The 17,501-nt window shown below is 40.5% G+C and overlaps 1 protein-coding gene across 1 annotated transcript in view; it reads left to right on the forward strand.

The window, feature by feature from the left end:
- kdm4b (lysine (K)-specific demethylase 4B) overlaps positions 1–17,501 on the forward strand; it is a 61,004-nt gene that overhangs the window by 14,243 nt on the left and 29,260 nt on the right. Inside the window, exons 2-5 of the mRNA XM_080033322.1 lie at positions 2,921–3,353; positions 3,628–3,803; positions 4,826–4,940; positions 5,285–5,478. Of these exons, the coding sequence (XP_079889448.1) occupies positions 2,949–3,353; positions 3,628–3,803; positions 4,826–4,940; positions 5,285–5,478 (890 nt within the window). The 5' untranslated portion in view covers positions 2,921–2,948. The remainder of the gene's footprint in view (positions 1–2,920; positions 3,354–3,627; positions 3,804–4,825; positions 4,941–5,284; positions 5,479–17,501) is intronic.

Here is a 17,501-nt window from a genome sequence, read left to right on the forward strand (position 1 = left end):
CATTTATAATATATTTTTGGTTTACTTTATTTTAACACATAAAGTGAAAATGTGCTAGAAATGTACTTTCAAAAAATTAAGTACATTTTTAGTACTTTAAAGTATATTACTTTTTTACCTGGGCATGCAAGAACTGGGACATTTTCAGCTTCCAAGAATTGTGTACAGATCCTTGCAACATGGGGCCGTGCATTATCTTGCTGAAACATGAGGTGATGTTCATGGATGTATGGCACAACAATGGGCCTCAGGATCTCATCACGGTATCTCTGTGCATTCAAAATGCCATCAATAAAATGCACCCGTGTTCTTCGTCCATAACAGATGCCTGCCCATACCATAACCCCACCACCACCATGGGCCACTCGATCCACAACATTGACATCAGCAAAGCGCTCACCCACACGACGCCACACACGCTGTCTGCCATCTGCCCTGAACAATGTAAACCGAGATTTAGGGCTGCAACAACGAATCGATAAAATCGATTTAAAATCGATTACTAAAAGCGTTGGCAACGAATTTGGTCATCGATTCGTTGAGTCGCGCGATTAATAAATCACTTGTAGGCGCGGCACTGTTTACATTCAGCGGCCAACAGGTTCATGCACGCCCACAGCGAGCCTTCCGCACGTGAAGCGGTGCAGGAAAGCTATAGTGTGAGCGGCCACAGCTTGTATTTTGGTCATATCTAACACTGGACTGTAGGCCTATATAAAAGTGTTGTACCTTTGCTGTCTTTGGGTTAAAACAAACTTCTTCAACTCAGTATCCGTCTAGTCCAAAAACACTCTGTCAGCTGCTGCTGCTGCAGACGGTGTGCAGACGGGCTCGGAGAGTCGGCATCGGCGCATCAACAGTCATTCAAAGCAGCGGCAGTAATCACACAACCGAGCGGTGTAGAAAGTCCCACCGTCAGTTAAAAATAATAATCCAGTTTTTAAATCCATGTTAAAATCGGAAGGATATAGAGCTAGTTAGCTTAAAAAAAGTAGCAAACATGTCAAGTGATGTGTTCAGGCCGGCTCAGTAATATGAGTGATGTGTTCAAATGCAACACAAAAAAAAGAAATGTGAGATTTTGGCAAACACTTGTTTTCCCAGCAATATAAAATAGATAGTAAAGATGGAATTATGACCCTGTTTAATGTCCTATCTTGAGCTATGATCATATCTGCAATTAAAGCAATAATACAAGTTCTATTTCAACAAAATAGTAGAAAAGTATCAATAGTGATATCAATAAAGACTTGGATCGTTAAGGAGTCTTGAAAATGATATCAATAAAAATTAACGATCCCCTGTCACCTGAGAGAAATTAAGATGATTTAATTTTTTTAACCGTAAGTATTTACCGGTTAAAAATCTTATCGGTTGACTGGTTTACCATGGACATCCCTTATACTGTATAAATGTATATCATACATTGTATGTTTTTTTTGTGTTATCCCAGTTAGGTTTATTATTAATTTTTTATCATTTAATATTACTTTTAATAGTTCCGGGACGTTGTGTGTGTGGGTGCGGACGGGCTTTCGGTTTAGCTTTGTCAACGTTAACGTGTCGGTAGCAGTCAGCTGTGTGTGTGTGTGTGTGTGTGTGGGGTGGGGTGGGGGGGGGGGGGGGGTCTTTACCAAGTGCAGTCTTTACCACTAAAGCGGATAGGTAGAAAAGGAGAGGAGTTGTTGAGGAAGTAACAATAGGCTGTGTCGGTCTGCTGTGTGTGTCCCGCTCGTCAGAGGGAGGCGGGGTTTATTCGGAGATTACTTCATGCTCCATTCTCACTGTGCTCACTGTGGCCTTCAGTGTGCGCACGTACTTCTATGAATGAACAATGAAGGATGCACACCTTCGTACTTCTAAAAACTTCACAATGAAGGATGCACACCTTCGTGCTGTGCACAAGCAATATCCGGAAGCTCATGCCGATCTGACTAAAGACTAAAACTCAGAGAGATATGCGAGACACACACACACACACACACACACACACACACACACACACACACACACACACACACACACACACACACACACACACACACACACACACACACACACACACACACACACACACACACACACACACACACACACACACACACACAGACACACACACAGATTAAATTGTATGCAGATTCAAGAAAACAGACTGAAGCAAATTTTTTCTGACTGAAGCTGAGCTGTGTTTTTAAATTTCACATTCAACCAACTGGGCACATATTTGAATTTATTAAGTCAATTCGTTAAGTGAAGCCAGACAGGAATGTCAAATTCAAATAAATGTTGAACAACAGTGAACAATGAAGAGTTTAAAAAAAAGTTGGGTTGTCTGAGTTGGGTTTTTGAAATTACAGATGCAGAGTAAAGAACTAATTATTCCTGGTCTGCTTCAGAGGCAGTTTCTTTCAGTTTGCCCTGAAGCCATTGGGCTGGAGTTTGCTGGCTGCTGCACCTTAAGATCAGCCCGCTTAAGAGGACAGGTTAGTTAGGTTTCACTTTCGCTTGTCAGTGACATACAGCTGATCGGCTTGAGCCTCAGAGCTGACAGCTAGACAGGGATCAGATTGTCAGCCTAATGTCAGTGGTGATCACTCTAGGTTTTAAATAGCAAAACTATGAAATAAAGCTCTCTCACTGCCTGTCTCTGTCTTTCTCCACTGCACACTCAGTCACTCCAATAGCACCGGTTAAAAGAAAACACAACTCTGTTGCACTGGCTAATAGAAAACTATTGCAGATCATGCCTTCAATTGCAGAATGACGATTCCATCGGCAATCGGCACAACCCTACTAAGAAAGCCGTGTGCGCTCCTTTTTAAAGACGCGTCCAATTTGCAACTGCTCGCAATTTAAATTGCAAAAATGTTTTGAGAAAAAGCTGAAAATAGATGGAATATGCCCTTGTCTTCCTCTCCAGGTTTACCTGCAGCCCTTTAAAAGATCCAATGGCGACCGACATGCCCATGGACACGGTACCAGCTCCTCACCCTAGCCCTGCCTCAGCCCCTGACCCTACTCCTGCCTCCCCTCCTGCTCTGAGCTCCAGTGAAGCCCCAGATCAGGTTCCCACCCAAGAGCCAGCAGTGGCCCAAACCCCCGAGCCAGCGCTCACCTCAGAACAGGATGCAGCTCCAGATCTCACCCCGGCTCAGCCTACAGACCCAGACAAGGTCATGGGCCTTGTTCCAGGTTCTGAGCTGCCCCCGACCCCTCTGCTGCCACCAGTCACTGCCAAAAACCCCAGCTGCAAGATCATGACTTTCAGGCCCACCATGGAGGAGTTCAAAGACTTCGCCAAATACGTTGTCTACATGGAGAGTCAAGGAGCTCATCGTGCTGGCCTGGCAAAGGTGACAACACACCTGCATATGCATTCTCTCTCTCTCACTTTGTTAAAAAAATAGATATGCCTAGTACAAGTTGCTAAAGCACAAAGTAGTAGTGTCTAAAAATTATATATTTATATTTACTTGATTACAAACCAAAATCTGCAGGTCATTCTAAAACTCTTATTTTGAATTTCACTGAATATGAAAATAATAGTATATCATATTTTGACCCATGTAGCATGATGCGTATCGTAATGTGAAGTCCTTGCCAATCCAATCTGTGTCCTTCAACCAGGTGATTCCCCCGGAGGGCTGGAAGCCTCGGAGGTCCTATGACAGCATAGAGGACATGGTGATACCATCCCCTATCACACAGGTGGTGACCGGACAGTCGGGTCTGTTCACTCAGTACAACATCCAGAAGAAATCGATGACCGTGGGGGAGTACCGCAAGCTGGCCAACAGCAAGAAGTAAGTTGGTCCCTGGCCTGGTCTATAGGCCTTATTCATCAATGTTGTTCCTCTCTTATGTTTGTGAACGTTGTCATCCTTGTCTTCTAGAAAAGAACTGAGACTGACAATGAGAGGCTTCCGTATCACTTTTGTCCTCGAAGCAATGTTTTTTAAGATTAATGCGTTCACATGTGGTCCTGTTTCGCACAAGTGCTGGTGATACAATAATTCCTTATTCACATTTAAGAATTATAAATCGCCTCTGGAGTGCAGGGTCGGAGGTTCGATCCCCCGTCTCCCCGCCACATGTCAAAGTGTCCCTGAGCAAGACACTGAACCCCACATTGCTCCCGATGGTTCAGAGAGCGCCTTGCATGGCAGCTACTGCCATCGGTGTGTGAGTGTGTGTATGAATGGGTGAATGTGGTAAGATATGTAAAGCGCTTTGGGGCTGAGAAAATCGGCTAGAAGGCGCTATATAAGTCAAGTCCATTTACCATTTACCATTTATAAACATTTACAAATATTTTGCAAAGTGGCAGTGATTTCAATAAGTAATTAAATTGTATTTGTATTTTTTTGTAAATGAAAATAGCAAGATATGAACATGTAGGTAATAATCGTTATTGAGTAATGTTGAAAAAGTAATCTTCTGATTCAAAGTTAGACGAGCGGGATGAAATATGTCCCATAGGCACCTTATATGCCTTTTTGCTGTTGGTTTGTGTTGTCTTTTTTGCCCTCTAGTGGTCATACAAGGATGAAGTAAGTCGATTTAAGACAAAACCATATCTATATTTATTGAGGATTATGTCTAGGAATGGGCATGTAAAAAACAACAACTACTGACTTAAAATACTACTTCTAATAATAACAACAATTTAAAAAAAGTTAATGTTATAGAAAGACAGTGATACTTTCCTCAATTTTCCATTTTCTATGAAGAAGTTAAAGGTGTTGGATTTTTTTTGTTGTAGCTACAAGCTTCAGAAACGGCCTTCTCCCTGCTTATAATCTGACTTGTTATGTGCTGTTCTCAGGTACTGCACACCCCGGCACAAAGACTTTGACGACCTAGAGAGGAAATACTGGAAGAACCTGACATTTGTGTCACCCATTTATGGTGCAGATGTCAGTGGCTCCATCTATGATGAGGTGAGGCTCATGTGTTTCCAAAAATGTTGTAGGTGTTAATTGGTTAGGGAACACCTTAGGGATGCATATTTTAAGATTGAGTTTAATATCATGTCTTAAGTATATGAAAGCAGCTGTAAAAATGTTTTTAACTTGTTGCCAGCATCAACAAAAATATTTAGCCTTAAATGTTATCACTTAAATACCCTGCTCAGTGAATGAGATACCACGATGGCCAGATCAGTTGGACTTGAGCACCATCTTGTGGCCATTGATGGATATTCAGGAGCACTTTGAGTTTAGTGTGCTGACAACGTGTTTACTGTACATGCTAATCGTGCAAAACACCTGTTGTCTCCGTTCAGGACATTCAGGAGTGGAACATCGGCCGTCTCAACACGCTGCTGGATATGGTGGAGCAGGAGTGTGGCATCGTCATCGAGGGAGTGAACACTCCCTACCTCTACTTTGGCATGTGGAAGACCACGTTTGCCTGGCACACCGAGGACATGGACCTCTACAGCATCAACTACCTGCACTTTGGACAGTCCAAGTCTTGGTCAGTTGCTGTTTTTCTCTGTTTTGTTTAAGCCTTTTCATACAGCCACACAGTCCTGTCACCTGTAATTTGACCTTTTACATTGGTTTGAAAACATGTGCTAGGAGCACAGTTGTAGTGTTAAGTTTAGACTTTAGTTATCAGTAGAGTTCAGCTGCCGTCTTATGATAAGATGACTCAGTGGAGCTTTCAGGATTGGATTGAATTGAATCGCTTATTTTGACTGACCAATCCAATAACGATCTTCCCATTGGTTCTTATTCTATAGCTCTTACATATTATTTTTTTTCCTTAAGTACAAATTATTTTGAGAATATATAAAAAAAAAAGAAAGTAATTTCTCCATACTAGTTTCAAAAGTAATTGTTACACACGTTATAGCATTACAGTCAGCAGCTACAGGCTTCTTAACACACAGTTTCACAGTTTGAGCCAGGGTTATTTATTTGAATTTCAAAATTGAGATGATTATGACGTTTCAATTTAAAACCTTACAGTTAGTGTCTTTGTTAATGACTTCCAGCTCATTATGATTGCTTGGTCCAATCAATGATTACTTTACCACTATAGGTATAAGTAAACATTTGTGGCAGTGTAGGGCTTTTTCTCAATAAGTCACTTTATTTTCTTTATTAAGCATAACAATTTTGGAAATTGTCTGTGTATCTTTAAATGTCTGGTTTTGTCAAAGAGACAATATTCAGTTTATAAAAGTAAAAGACCAAGAAAGGGACCAGCAAATATGCACTTTGGAGAAGCTGCATCCTTATCCTTCTTTAAAGCGTCTTTGAGTGCCTTGAAAAGCGCTATATAAATCCAATCCATTATTAACTTCGAAATGTATTGAGCAACTCTGCTCTCTACTGTTGACTTTAATTCTGTTTATTTGTGTTACGTTGGGCATGCTGTGCTAATATTGAGCCCTACCATTGTTTATTTCACCGTCTATTGGTTCCTTATGTAGCAAATTATCATGAGATATTTTGTTTTGGAATTTTGACCTTTGTGTATATTAAGACAATTCAGTTTGGTCTACCAATCTGTTAAAATGGGTGCTGGGAGTTCTGAAATGTGAGGTTTCATAGCACAGAAAGATGAAACCAGTTGTAGCGAGTGTTGTATAGGTACTGACTGGTATATGAGTAGTTATTTTCATAGACATAATAAAGGATAGACGCCGCGTTGAGCACGAGAAATGCGGGCGCCATCTTGGACCGGTCAAAACTGATGAAAACAAATGTCCCCACTCGGTGATAGTAAACAAGATGCCTCCCTGTAGCTTTTGAAAATAATTGCTTTGTAGCTTTTTTTAAAGTCAATGGGCCCCCCTTACCCATTACTCCTATCAACAATGAGTGTGAGTGTGCTCATCCCTCAATAATAATAATAATATAATGATACATTTATATATATATTTATATAGCGCTCTTCTCTCACTCAGAGCGCTTAACATTTTTCAATAAACACAAACATGTATTTGTAGAGAGACTAACTATCTTATCAACCAGGGACTTGCAGGGACAGTTGGGGGAGCAAGGGCTTATTATTTTAAAATAGTAGCACATTTCTGACTTAGCCCAGCATACCAATTTATTTTGATTCCCTTACACTCACACAATTGTTTAACAGATCAACAGATCTCTACAAAATAATCAGTTCACACAGAGACATTGTTCTTCTTTATTCACTAAAGCAAACAGTTTTTTCACAATTTGCACGTTTTCTATACTACTAGTTTCTGGTATAAGATACATTTACACTAATCGACTGCACCAAATATTGCACTTTTTTGTATTTCTGCACATGACATTAAATAATTTGAAATCTGTTGGTGGTATTGTTGAAATAAATAACACTTAAAAAACAACATCAACAAATTCTTCACACACAAATGAAAAAAAGGCGGTTCTTTACATGAATAACCAAACCAACCTACCCTCAAAACTGTAAAGTTGGCCTATGTTTGGTTGCAACATTTAGGCTTAGTTCATTCTCCATCACTGCAAAAGCACTGAAATCATTACAAACAAGTTCTTAATCTTTGAACTCAAATCTGTTGCTTCAATTATTTCCAACTTCTTTGTGCCTTGTGTCTTTTCTTTGCATTAAGAACTTTTTAGGTCTATTTTTATTTTTTAGAAAAAATACAGAAAGCAGGACCTTGGTGGTTACGGCAATAATTAAAACAGGAGGATGCTGCTCGTCAGCTTCATTGTGGTATGACCCGGCTGGTTGGTCAATTGGCCAGGTTTGTGAAAAACTGGTCAGACCTGGCTGGTTGTGTCAACCTGAAGACTTATGTCAAACCCTTTAGAAGGTATAGTCCCCAAAGGGAAATTATTTTTCACAAAAATGTACGTTATGTGGAGAGATAATTTAAACCTGTTTGTAGACTCAGGACAATTACAGAGTAACTAATGTAGAAGAACTACAAAAGGTACCCAACCTGTTTTTTCATGGGGTCCAAATACTTTTCACAACCACACCCAGACACAAGTAGTGTTTTCCGTGAGCAGGAACGACTCAGGAAATATAATCCAGCCAAAACTGTTTAATATCAAAACCCAATCTTGTCACCATTTGGCACACAAAGGGTTTATAGGATGGATTATGTTTGAAACAGTTACACTCCACTGTGCTCAATTTGAAACATTTTGAACATTTCTGCTTTTCTACTGCTTTTTAAATGGCCGTAAGCGGAGCCGCGGCTCTGTGTAAACACCCAACTTTGAATAGATATTGACATAAATATCTAAAAATAAAGTTTAGCTTACTTAGGTTCTTGGCTTCCAAAGACCATGGGCCCCCCAAGTGGCTGGGCCCTAGAAAGCCTTCCCACTTTCTACCCCTTATGGGCGGCCCTGACTAGTGGTAGCAAGGCAAGGCAAGTTTATTTATATAGCACAATTCAGATACAAGGCTATTCAAAGTGCTTTACAGGGGCAAGATTAAAATACACAATACACATTAGAAAAGCGAATGAATAGAAATAAAACATTTAAATAAAATTACAGGTTAAAATTGAAACAGAAAAGTCTTCAGACTTGATTTAAAAGCGCTGAGAGTTGCAGCAGACCAAGTTTCATAGCAGTGAGCTTTTGTAAGTTAAATAAATAGATAATGTCTGTACTTGTTTTACAATTATTGCACATTGTCCTTGTGTGTGTGTTTCAGTGCCCGTTTGTGTTCAGTGCAGTGATGGCTTGTGGAAAGAAGCTGTTTCTAAGTCTTCTACCATAGGCCTAAAACAACTGTCATGTATCTAATGTAGGCTATTCTATTATTGTTTATAGGCTATGTATATTTATATATCCCTAATCATATATTTTTTATTAAATTTATTAAAATAGCTGACGTTAATGCTCCTATCTGTGTCTGCTTCTCTATCATATTTATAGTGTGTGATTTGCAAAATACCAATCATAGACTACATCACATCATAGGCTATCATAAAGGTGACCAGACGTCCCCATTGTTGGTTGCCTGTCCATGGCTTAACAGAAAAAACTACATGTTTTGTTTTTGAAGACACAATATTAGGTTTTTCAATATGATTGCTAGTCAAAATGGAAATGTCTCCGTTTTCCCCCTTTTCGGGGGATGTTCCTCGTTTTGATCTCGGACGTCTGGTTACTTTATATCATATCAGAATCTTCTATGACTGTTAAGCCCACTATGAATATTAAAACACGTCGAAACTTGTGCCCTGTATCATAGCTACATGTATGATCTTTGCAGCAAAGAAGACCGTGTGAAAATCAGTTTGGTATTTAATGAGATATGATTAATTACATGCGCTGACAGTTCATTGCACCTGTCAAACAGACTACACTGAGTGGAACGTTTGACCAGTTCAAGATGGCGGCCCCACGGCTCGTCAGCGCCAATAGGCAGTAGCGGCCAACGCGGCGTCTATCCTTTATTATGTCTATGGTTATTTTGCTCCTTCCTTTTCTCTACTGTGCATCGTTATTACCTTTCCTTCTGCTTCTGTCACTCACCCCCTGGAGGTCTCTGGTTCCTTTCATGCCCCTGTGTGTGTGTGTGTGTGTGTGTGTGTGTGTGTGTGTGTGTGTGTGTGTGTGTGTGTGTGTGTGTGTGTGTGTGTGTGTGTGTGTGTGTGTGTGTGTGTGTGTGTGTGTGTGTGTGTGTGTGTGTGTGTGTGTGTGTGTGTGTGTGTGTGTGTGTGTGTGTGTGTGTGTGTGTGTGTGTGTGTGTGTGTGTGTGTGTGTGTGTGTGTGTGTGTGTGTGTGTGTGTGTGTTATTTTACCCCGTTTCACCTACAGTTTTTTTTCATTCATGGCACTGCAGGTGGTGAGCAGAGCCGACCCAGACTTCAGAATACAAAGATACTTGTGTGTGTGTGTCTTTCCCTCTTTGCCCTCTCACCTGTCTTCCTTTTTGTCACAGTATGCTTCCCTTCCACCTTTCTCCCTCTCCTATTCGCCACCTGTGTGTGTGCGCGTGTGTACGCGTGCACGTCTAATACCAGTACCCCCTCTCTGTGATGTGGTCTCATTAAAATCATCTCTCTGTCTCGTTTCCCACCTCTCACTGCGAGCTGGAAGGTATCATTACAACTTACTGTGTGTGTCTTCTTAAAGATGACAGTCATCAAGCTGTGATGTTCGGTCTGCCGTTCCGTAGGCTGAGGCCAGTGGTGGCAGTACCGTGCTTATGGAGCACCGTGCAGGGATGTGTCTGAATTATTCTTTAGCTTCGATGGCCTCAGTTGGTATGGAACCCCCAATCAATGCAAATGTTTAACTGTTGCAGTCTTAAATTACACGTGCGTGAATCATGACTTACAGTACAGCTGTCTCAGAAAACAATAGTTTTTTTATTGTGCTGAATAGGCCACTAGTTTGTGTGTGTTTCCCTCAAGATACGCTTATGGCTGCTTTTGTAATGATCTTACTGCAGAAAAATACAGCTTTTCAAATGTGTCTGTCCTAATAGTACGCAGTAAGTTTGTACTACCTGTATGGCTTTTTAGAGCTCATTATCTTCCCATGCTGAGTCCGCAGTTTGCCTACAAATTAATCCCTGTAAACTTTTGATATGTCCACTCATTTTACTCATGCCATGTATCCCATTATTAGTTAAGCCTAATTTACTCTTAGATTGGATTCACACTGCTATGGTTCTTTTCTTTTCTTTTAGTGCACCTTATCTGTTCCCCCTCTTTTCCTTGCTTTCTTTAATTGATCTTGCTTGGTTTTCGGTCATATTGCTCACCAAGCATTTTTTTTTCTGAAACTGAATCCTTTTCACTTTTTACACTTGTGTGTGGTGGGGTAATCAAAGGCTGTTAAACAGAGCATGCCCCCTTAAAACACACTCTCTCTCCCTTCCTCTCATAGTGCAGTCATTTGTGAAATTAAGTCTGTTCCCCCTGCAACTCTGCTCCCATCAAAGTCAGACCCCCAACCATAATGACCACACACACACACACACACACACACACACACACACACACACACACACACACACACACACACACACACACACACACACACACACACACACACACACACACACACACACACACACACACACACACACACACACACACACACACACACACACACACACACGTAAAAGATCTCAGCCTTATCAGTATGTCACTTTCTCCCTGCCTTTATCCGTCCCTCATTCTTTTTCTCTTTATTTTCATTGCTGGAACCCTCTCAATCACCTGTCTACCCCAACGCACGCTGGTAGATCTGCTGTCAGATAAATGATTAGCCTCAGAGCGCTATGTGAGGGGAATATAGTGAAAGGCTGACGAAAGGGAAATTGAAAGGGATATTTTGAAGTGTTCCCTGGCTGCAACTTCCCAGGAAGGGAGGCGTTTATCATGAATCCATCAGTCCTCAGCCTCCTCTGTAGTCCGAAGATTTTGAACCATTTTCCTTTTGACATTGTTGTTTTTGTCCCAGAGGGGAGAAATGCAGATCTGCATGCATATATACAGTGTAAGCTCCAAGAGGGTCTGGGATCATACATATACAGCTCTGGAAAAAATGAAGAGACCACTCCAAATGTTCAGTGTATCTCATTTTACTATGTATAGGCATATGTTTGAATAAAATGAACATTTTGGTTTTATACTATAAAATACTGACAACATTTCTATCAAATTCCCAATAAGAATATTGTCATTAAGTGCATTTCCATGAATTAATGTAGAGATGAAGTTTTAAGAAAAATCCAGACTGGTCTCTTCATTTTTTCCGGAGCTGTATGTTTGTGAGTCATTTATGGATATTATTTACACAGACGTTTACATGCAGGCACAGATGTACAACAAAAACTTTGCATGAGGAGATAAGGGAAATAGAGAGAGAGAGATGTGTGTGCAAAGCATTCAAACAAACCAACTCACGTAGGATTTGGCGGGCGTGTGCACTTGGTATTTCAGAAAATTGTATAGACAGTTTGAATCACAATGTCATAATGGCTTAATCCCCCCCCCACACACTTACGCTGTCCCGCCATAGATGAATCCTACTCGTCCTCAGAGAGGTAGAAATGTTCAGACCTTCATTTGCTTCGTGTTGGTTTTATTTGTGTTATTCCCTTTCTGCTGCTGGAGTGACACCGACGTGTTGCTGCCATGACAACTGTGTCTTAAGGAGGGAGGGAAGAGGCTGGAGACGCGCTGTTCGGCCAATATGTTTAGTTTGATGCTGGGATGGAAGGGATCATCTGAGGCATGGCCCTCATAGCAGGCTGCTCTGGTGTGTGTGTGTGTGTGTGTGTGTGTGTGTGTGTGTGTCTGTGTGTACCTTTACACAGGAAACTATGCAATGTGATGCTTCTCAAAGACCAGAAACACATTTTTTACAGGAACACCCTGACATTTTAGGAAATGTACCGATCTGCTGTCTTTCCCGAGAGTCAGATGAAAAGATCAATATTAATTTTATCTTCAAAGCGGCAGTATATCCCTGATGTGTTTAGCCTAGCTAAGCACAAACTCTGTAACACACATTATTTAACACCCACCTTGTTTTATCGCCCCTGCTGTGGTTCAGTCCCAACATAATTTCCTACCCAACACTATGATGAGTGCAGTAGGAGTTTAAACACATTTTACAACTTGCTGAATAGCCTTGAGTCAAACAAAAAAATCAGTGTTACATGCCACTAGTTCACACACAGGGCTCACAACGCAGAGTATATGATACAAAGATGATTTGTGACTAAGTGTAACGTAATGCAGGAAAAAATTCAAAGTATTAGCTGACAGTAGAAAAACAAAGCATCAATGCAGGTCGGTGTATGTGGCTACATTTGTTGGTCATTGGTAAGTTGCTATAGCACAGTGTTACATAAAGAGACAATAAAGTTAGTGTTAGCTGTATCTTGTCATATTGACACTCATGAGAAAGCCCCTTGTGCTGTGGTGTAATGCAGTGGTTCTCAATTATTTTCTGTCTTGCCCCCCCTAGGGGACAGAAATTTTTTCGCGCCCCCCCCGTCCCCTCCACCCCCCCTAAATTGAAATACTTTTGAGAACCTGCTAATATTTATTTATTTATCCGTAGAAAACCACTGTATGAGTTTCTGGCACGAGCATTCTGCATACAATCACCTTATCAAATTAGATAACAAAAATTAGCTGAGATAACTTCTGCAGCAAAAAATGTAAAGTTCAGTTTATTAGCTCAATTTGTAACATTTAAACAAGACTGCTCAGTCTGTGTGAATCTCAGGACAGTGAAACAAGAGCAAATGATTCACTGAGGTTTGCATTTCATTCAAAACATTTTTAAACTGTAAGCATAGTTAGGGTGGTGTTTTTTTTATTATTATAGGCCAATAGGCCTTCTGTGATGCGATAACCAATAATGAATTAATGTTATTATTAGTCTACTTGCTTAATTTCTTTTTAAATAGCCTACAGAGACACTTGGAGACACATGTGGACATTTATTTACAGCAAATCGCGGCCTTTCGCGCGGATATGACCATACACAAGCACACATCGCGCTTGCTAGCACAAAAAAAAAAATGGTGGGCGCGCCCCACCATTTGAGAAGCACTGGTGAAATGGAAGACCAAAACCCAACGGGCTAGTTGATGCAGAGTTTTGAGGGAAACGGGGAAAACGGTAAAGTAAAACACAAGGTACATATCTGATTAGAATAACCGGGTTCATTACTGTTAGGTTCATCATGAATGATCAGGATAGAAGGTAGTTACCTGCATTCTTACTTACTATAAGAGGCCAGTTAAAACTCCAAAGCAAAATCCTGAATTTCAAAACATTTGTTTCTCGTCAAATGTTGCTTGCTTTCTCCCAAATGTCACAAAATACTTTTGTTCATGGGCCTCTGATATGGGATACTTGTGTAAATCCAGCCTAGGACAGTACACACTGCAGGAGGCTGGCTGCACCTACCTGAAAGTCCAAGCTTCTGTCTACAGGTGGCAGTGTGGTACCGTGTCTCGGCACCTCTGACTGAAATAGACTTTGTCTTTTTACTTTCTTTGTGTTTTATCTCTCCCTCTCTCTAACTGTTGTGCCCTCTTGCTCTGTCTTTCGCCGTCTCTCTTTTAAGTGTTGTTGTTTTCTCTCCATCTTTCTCCATTCCTGTTCTTTCTTTTCCAGTCTCCCTCGTCCTTCTCCCTTTGTGGTTGTTGGCCCTTTGAGTAAGGAGGGAGATATGTCCACCTATTGTTCATGACCCACGGTCGCTGGAGGGTTAACCCAGAGGAAAATAATTGCAGTATATTGCAAAATATATATTTTTTTTATTAAAAAAATTATACAAACTTCTCAAATGAATTGAGCAGATTTAAGCCATCTCAACTACCTCCCACTTTGTTTAGTTTATTATACAAGTAAACTTGCTTTCTACTTGTGTTATGGTACATACCTAACAGTGCATTCATCATATATTGACTTCTTGGTTATGCTACTGCCTTGCTCTATGTGAGGCAAAACTGCACCAGGGCCACAGGATTACTGTATTTTTTTAAAGAAATAAAAGATGAGCAAAGCCATGCCTTGGCCTAAAAACAAGTGGTGATGGACTAGAGTAGATGAGAACAATCTAACAGATTAAAGCAACATGAACGAAAACTTCAAGCGATCATCCATCAAACATGGAGAAGGATAATGGTTTGTTTGCATGATGTGTGCATGAGTAAAAGAGAGCAGGAGGGAGGGTAGGTGAGGTATACGACTATACGTCACGGGTAATTTAATACCTTAAAACGGTGAGTGCTGAGGGCAGTCAAATAAGCCAGCACTCCCCAAACAGTAATTTCTCCTTGTCCTGCCCTTCACCGGTCAATTCATCTTTTCCATCACTGACTCTCCCTTTTCCCCTCCTTCTCACCTTCAAATTTGAACTTTTACTAAATACTGTATCTAGACGATGCTGTTTTTTTAATCAGCAGGTAGTGACTGATTCTACCATATTAACTTTTATTCTCAATGTATGTTAAGAGATAACTAAGAGCAAGTTCATGTGCTCTGCCCCCAAACAGTCGATACCAGCTGGCTATCATCACACACACACATTACCACACTTTGGAGTGTGCCTTTGCTGTGTGTCTTTCCACTTTCTTCAAATTTTACATATGTTTCTGATTAAGTTGAGTGAAATGTTGTCAACTTGTATGGTTTTTGCCTCCATCTGACAACTAGCACACAATTGTCTGTCCACGTATATGCATTGATACTGTGCTGCCTCCTAAAATTTGCATTCTTTGGAATGGACCTTTGGACAACACCTTTATGTGAAGACTTAAGTTTTTCTCGGTGTGAATTCCACTTGTTCAATACCAATGGTTTCATAGATTAAAGATGTAAAAAGATGTTGCTATTCTAAAATTATAACAAACAACAATGCTATCGGGGTTGCCGCGGATCTTGAAAAGCATTAAAAGTCATTAAATTTAAGTTTCAATATTCAAGGCCTTAAATGTCTTAAAAAGTCTGGAATTATTGGGTGGGCGGCATTAAATTTAATCGGGGGCAGAATTAATGAGCTTGCCTTATTTGTTTCTTTCTAGTTTTCTAGTTTAATTATATTTCTATGTTTTTATTTTATCGGTGTTTTATATAGCCTACTTCAAAGATATCTGGCAAGTCCGACACATAGGCTACACTAGAGGCAGTACGGCCGTGTTAGGCTGGGTACCGCATTTAAAACGTAGAAGAGGAATGTGTGTTCCCTGCTTTCGAATTTGGAGTCGGCCGCGGTAGAGCAAAAAAGGAGAGAACGACGCGGCGGAATGCATGCCAAGCTATTATAAATTCAGTAAGAGGTGGAGGGAGGACGACAAATACCGTGGCTGGCTTTTTTCACCCCACGACCGCGACCACACGCTGCTTGTAGGTGCGCAACCACCCGCCCGCTGATGATATAGGGTAGGCTACTGACGCAAATCACACAACACGTTGGTTGTGTTTAGTAGGCTAAACATGTTTATTTAGGCTATCTATATTTATTAATAGACGTTCATTCAGCTCATTCAGGTCGCGTTGACTTGGCGTGAGCTCATGGAGTGAGACGCGGGTCTCTATCACACTGCTTGTCTCTCTTTCTGTCACTTTCTTTCTCTCCACTCTGCACTCCCTTTCTAACAGCTAGATAAAAACTATTGCCGAACCTCCCATCAATCGCAGATAGTAGCATACGTTTCCTTTGCCAATCGGTACAACCCTGATACCCGCGGTTTATTAACCTGAATGCCTGCAACAATACTGTATGAAGAAAAAATTACTTTGCGCATATTACCTCAGGTCTCGTGAGCATGGATGTAAATCTACAGTTGGCCAACATACACATACGATTTTGAAATTGCATAAACCTCCCTTGACCTGTGGAACCAATTTTTAAATAGTGTCTGCCATAAGTTCGGAAAAAGAAAGTTAATGGACTAAGTTTGTTATTTATTGAATAAGGAATTAAAATATGAAGAACATTCGGATTATTCTTCCCCAAAAAATATCCCATTTTTAATTTATAGCCTAATTAAAATATTGTGTGCCGCACCTAACACGTATTTTCTAAATTGATTAAACTCTTCTTGTTACTCGATTAATCAGAAAATGTAAACCAATTGATACAGAGATCTATAATTGGTTGAAAAGGTGGGAATGATTGGTTTTCAGGTTGCCTTTACAGTGATCTCTTATACTTGTGTGAAAGTTTGTGAACCCCTTGAGCCCTTTGGAATTTTATTTATTTTAACCATTATTAATTCATTTTTATCAATACCAGTATTTTTTATATGAAATAACAGATGTTTGTTTATCAATTCAACATTTTTCTTTTCCAGAAATCATTTGTTAAAACAGATAAAACAAATTATTTGACAAATGTTGTATGTGCAAAAGTTTGTGAACCCTGAGCTGCATTGCTTAAATCGAGCAGGTTGACACAATCAGGTGGGCCAAATCGAGTGATGAAATAGACCAATGTAGTGATTTAGGGCGACTGTGGCTTAGGTGGTTAAGCGGGTCGGCCAACGATCCAAGGGCTGGCGGTTCGATCCCCGCCCGGCCACCTGTGTCATGGTTGTTGTGTCCTTGGGCAAGGCACTTCACCCACCCTGCCTTGTGTGAATGTGTATGATTTCTGTGTGTTTGAGGTGGTGGTCGGAGGGGCCGATGGCGCAGAATGGCAGCCTCGCTTCCGTCAGTCTGCCCCAGGGCAGCTGTGGCTACTATCGTAGTTTACCACCACTGGTATGACTGTGTGTGAACGAATTGAACCTGGAACCCTGTAAAGCGCTTTGAGTCAACAACATCGAAATAAAGCGCTATATAAATCCAATCAATTATATGAGAGAAAAACAAACACCTGTTATTTCATATAAAAAAATACTGGTATTGATAAAAATTAATTAATAATGGTAAACATAAATAAAATTCCAAAAGGCTCAAGGGGTTCACAAACTTTCACACAGCACTGTATGTATTTGATGGTAAATGCAGGGGGACATTGTCTTCATTCAGACTGCTGAACATTTTTTATTTTCTGTAATTAGACAGCAGT

The sequence above is a fragment of the Ammodytes marinus genome, assembly GCF_949987685.1.
Source record: "Ammodytes marinus genome assembly, chromosome: 8".
Lineage (NCBI taxonomy): Eukaryota > Metazoa > Chordata > Actinopteri > Uranoscopiformes > Ammodytidae > Ammodytes > Ammodytes marinus.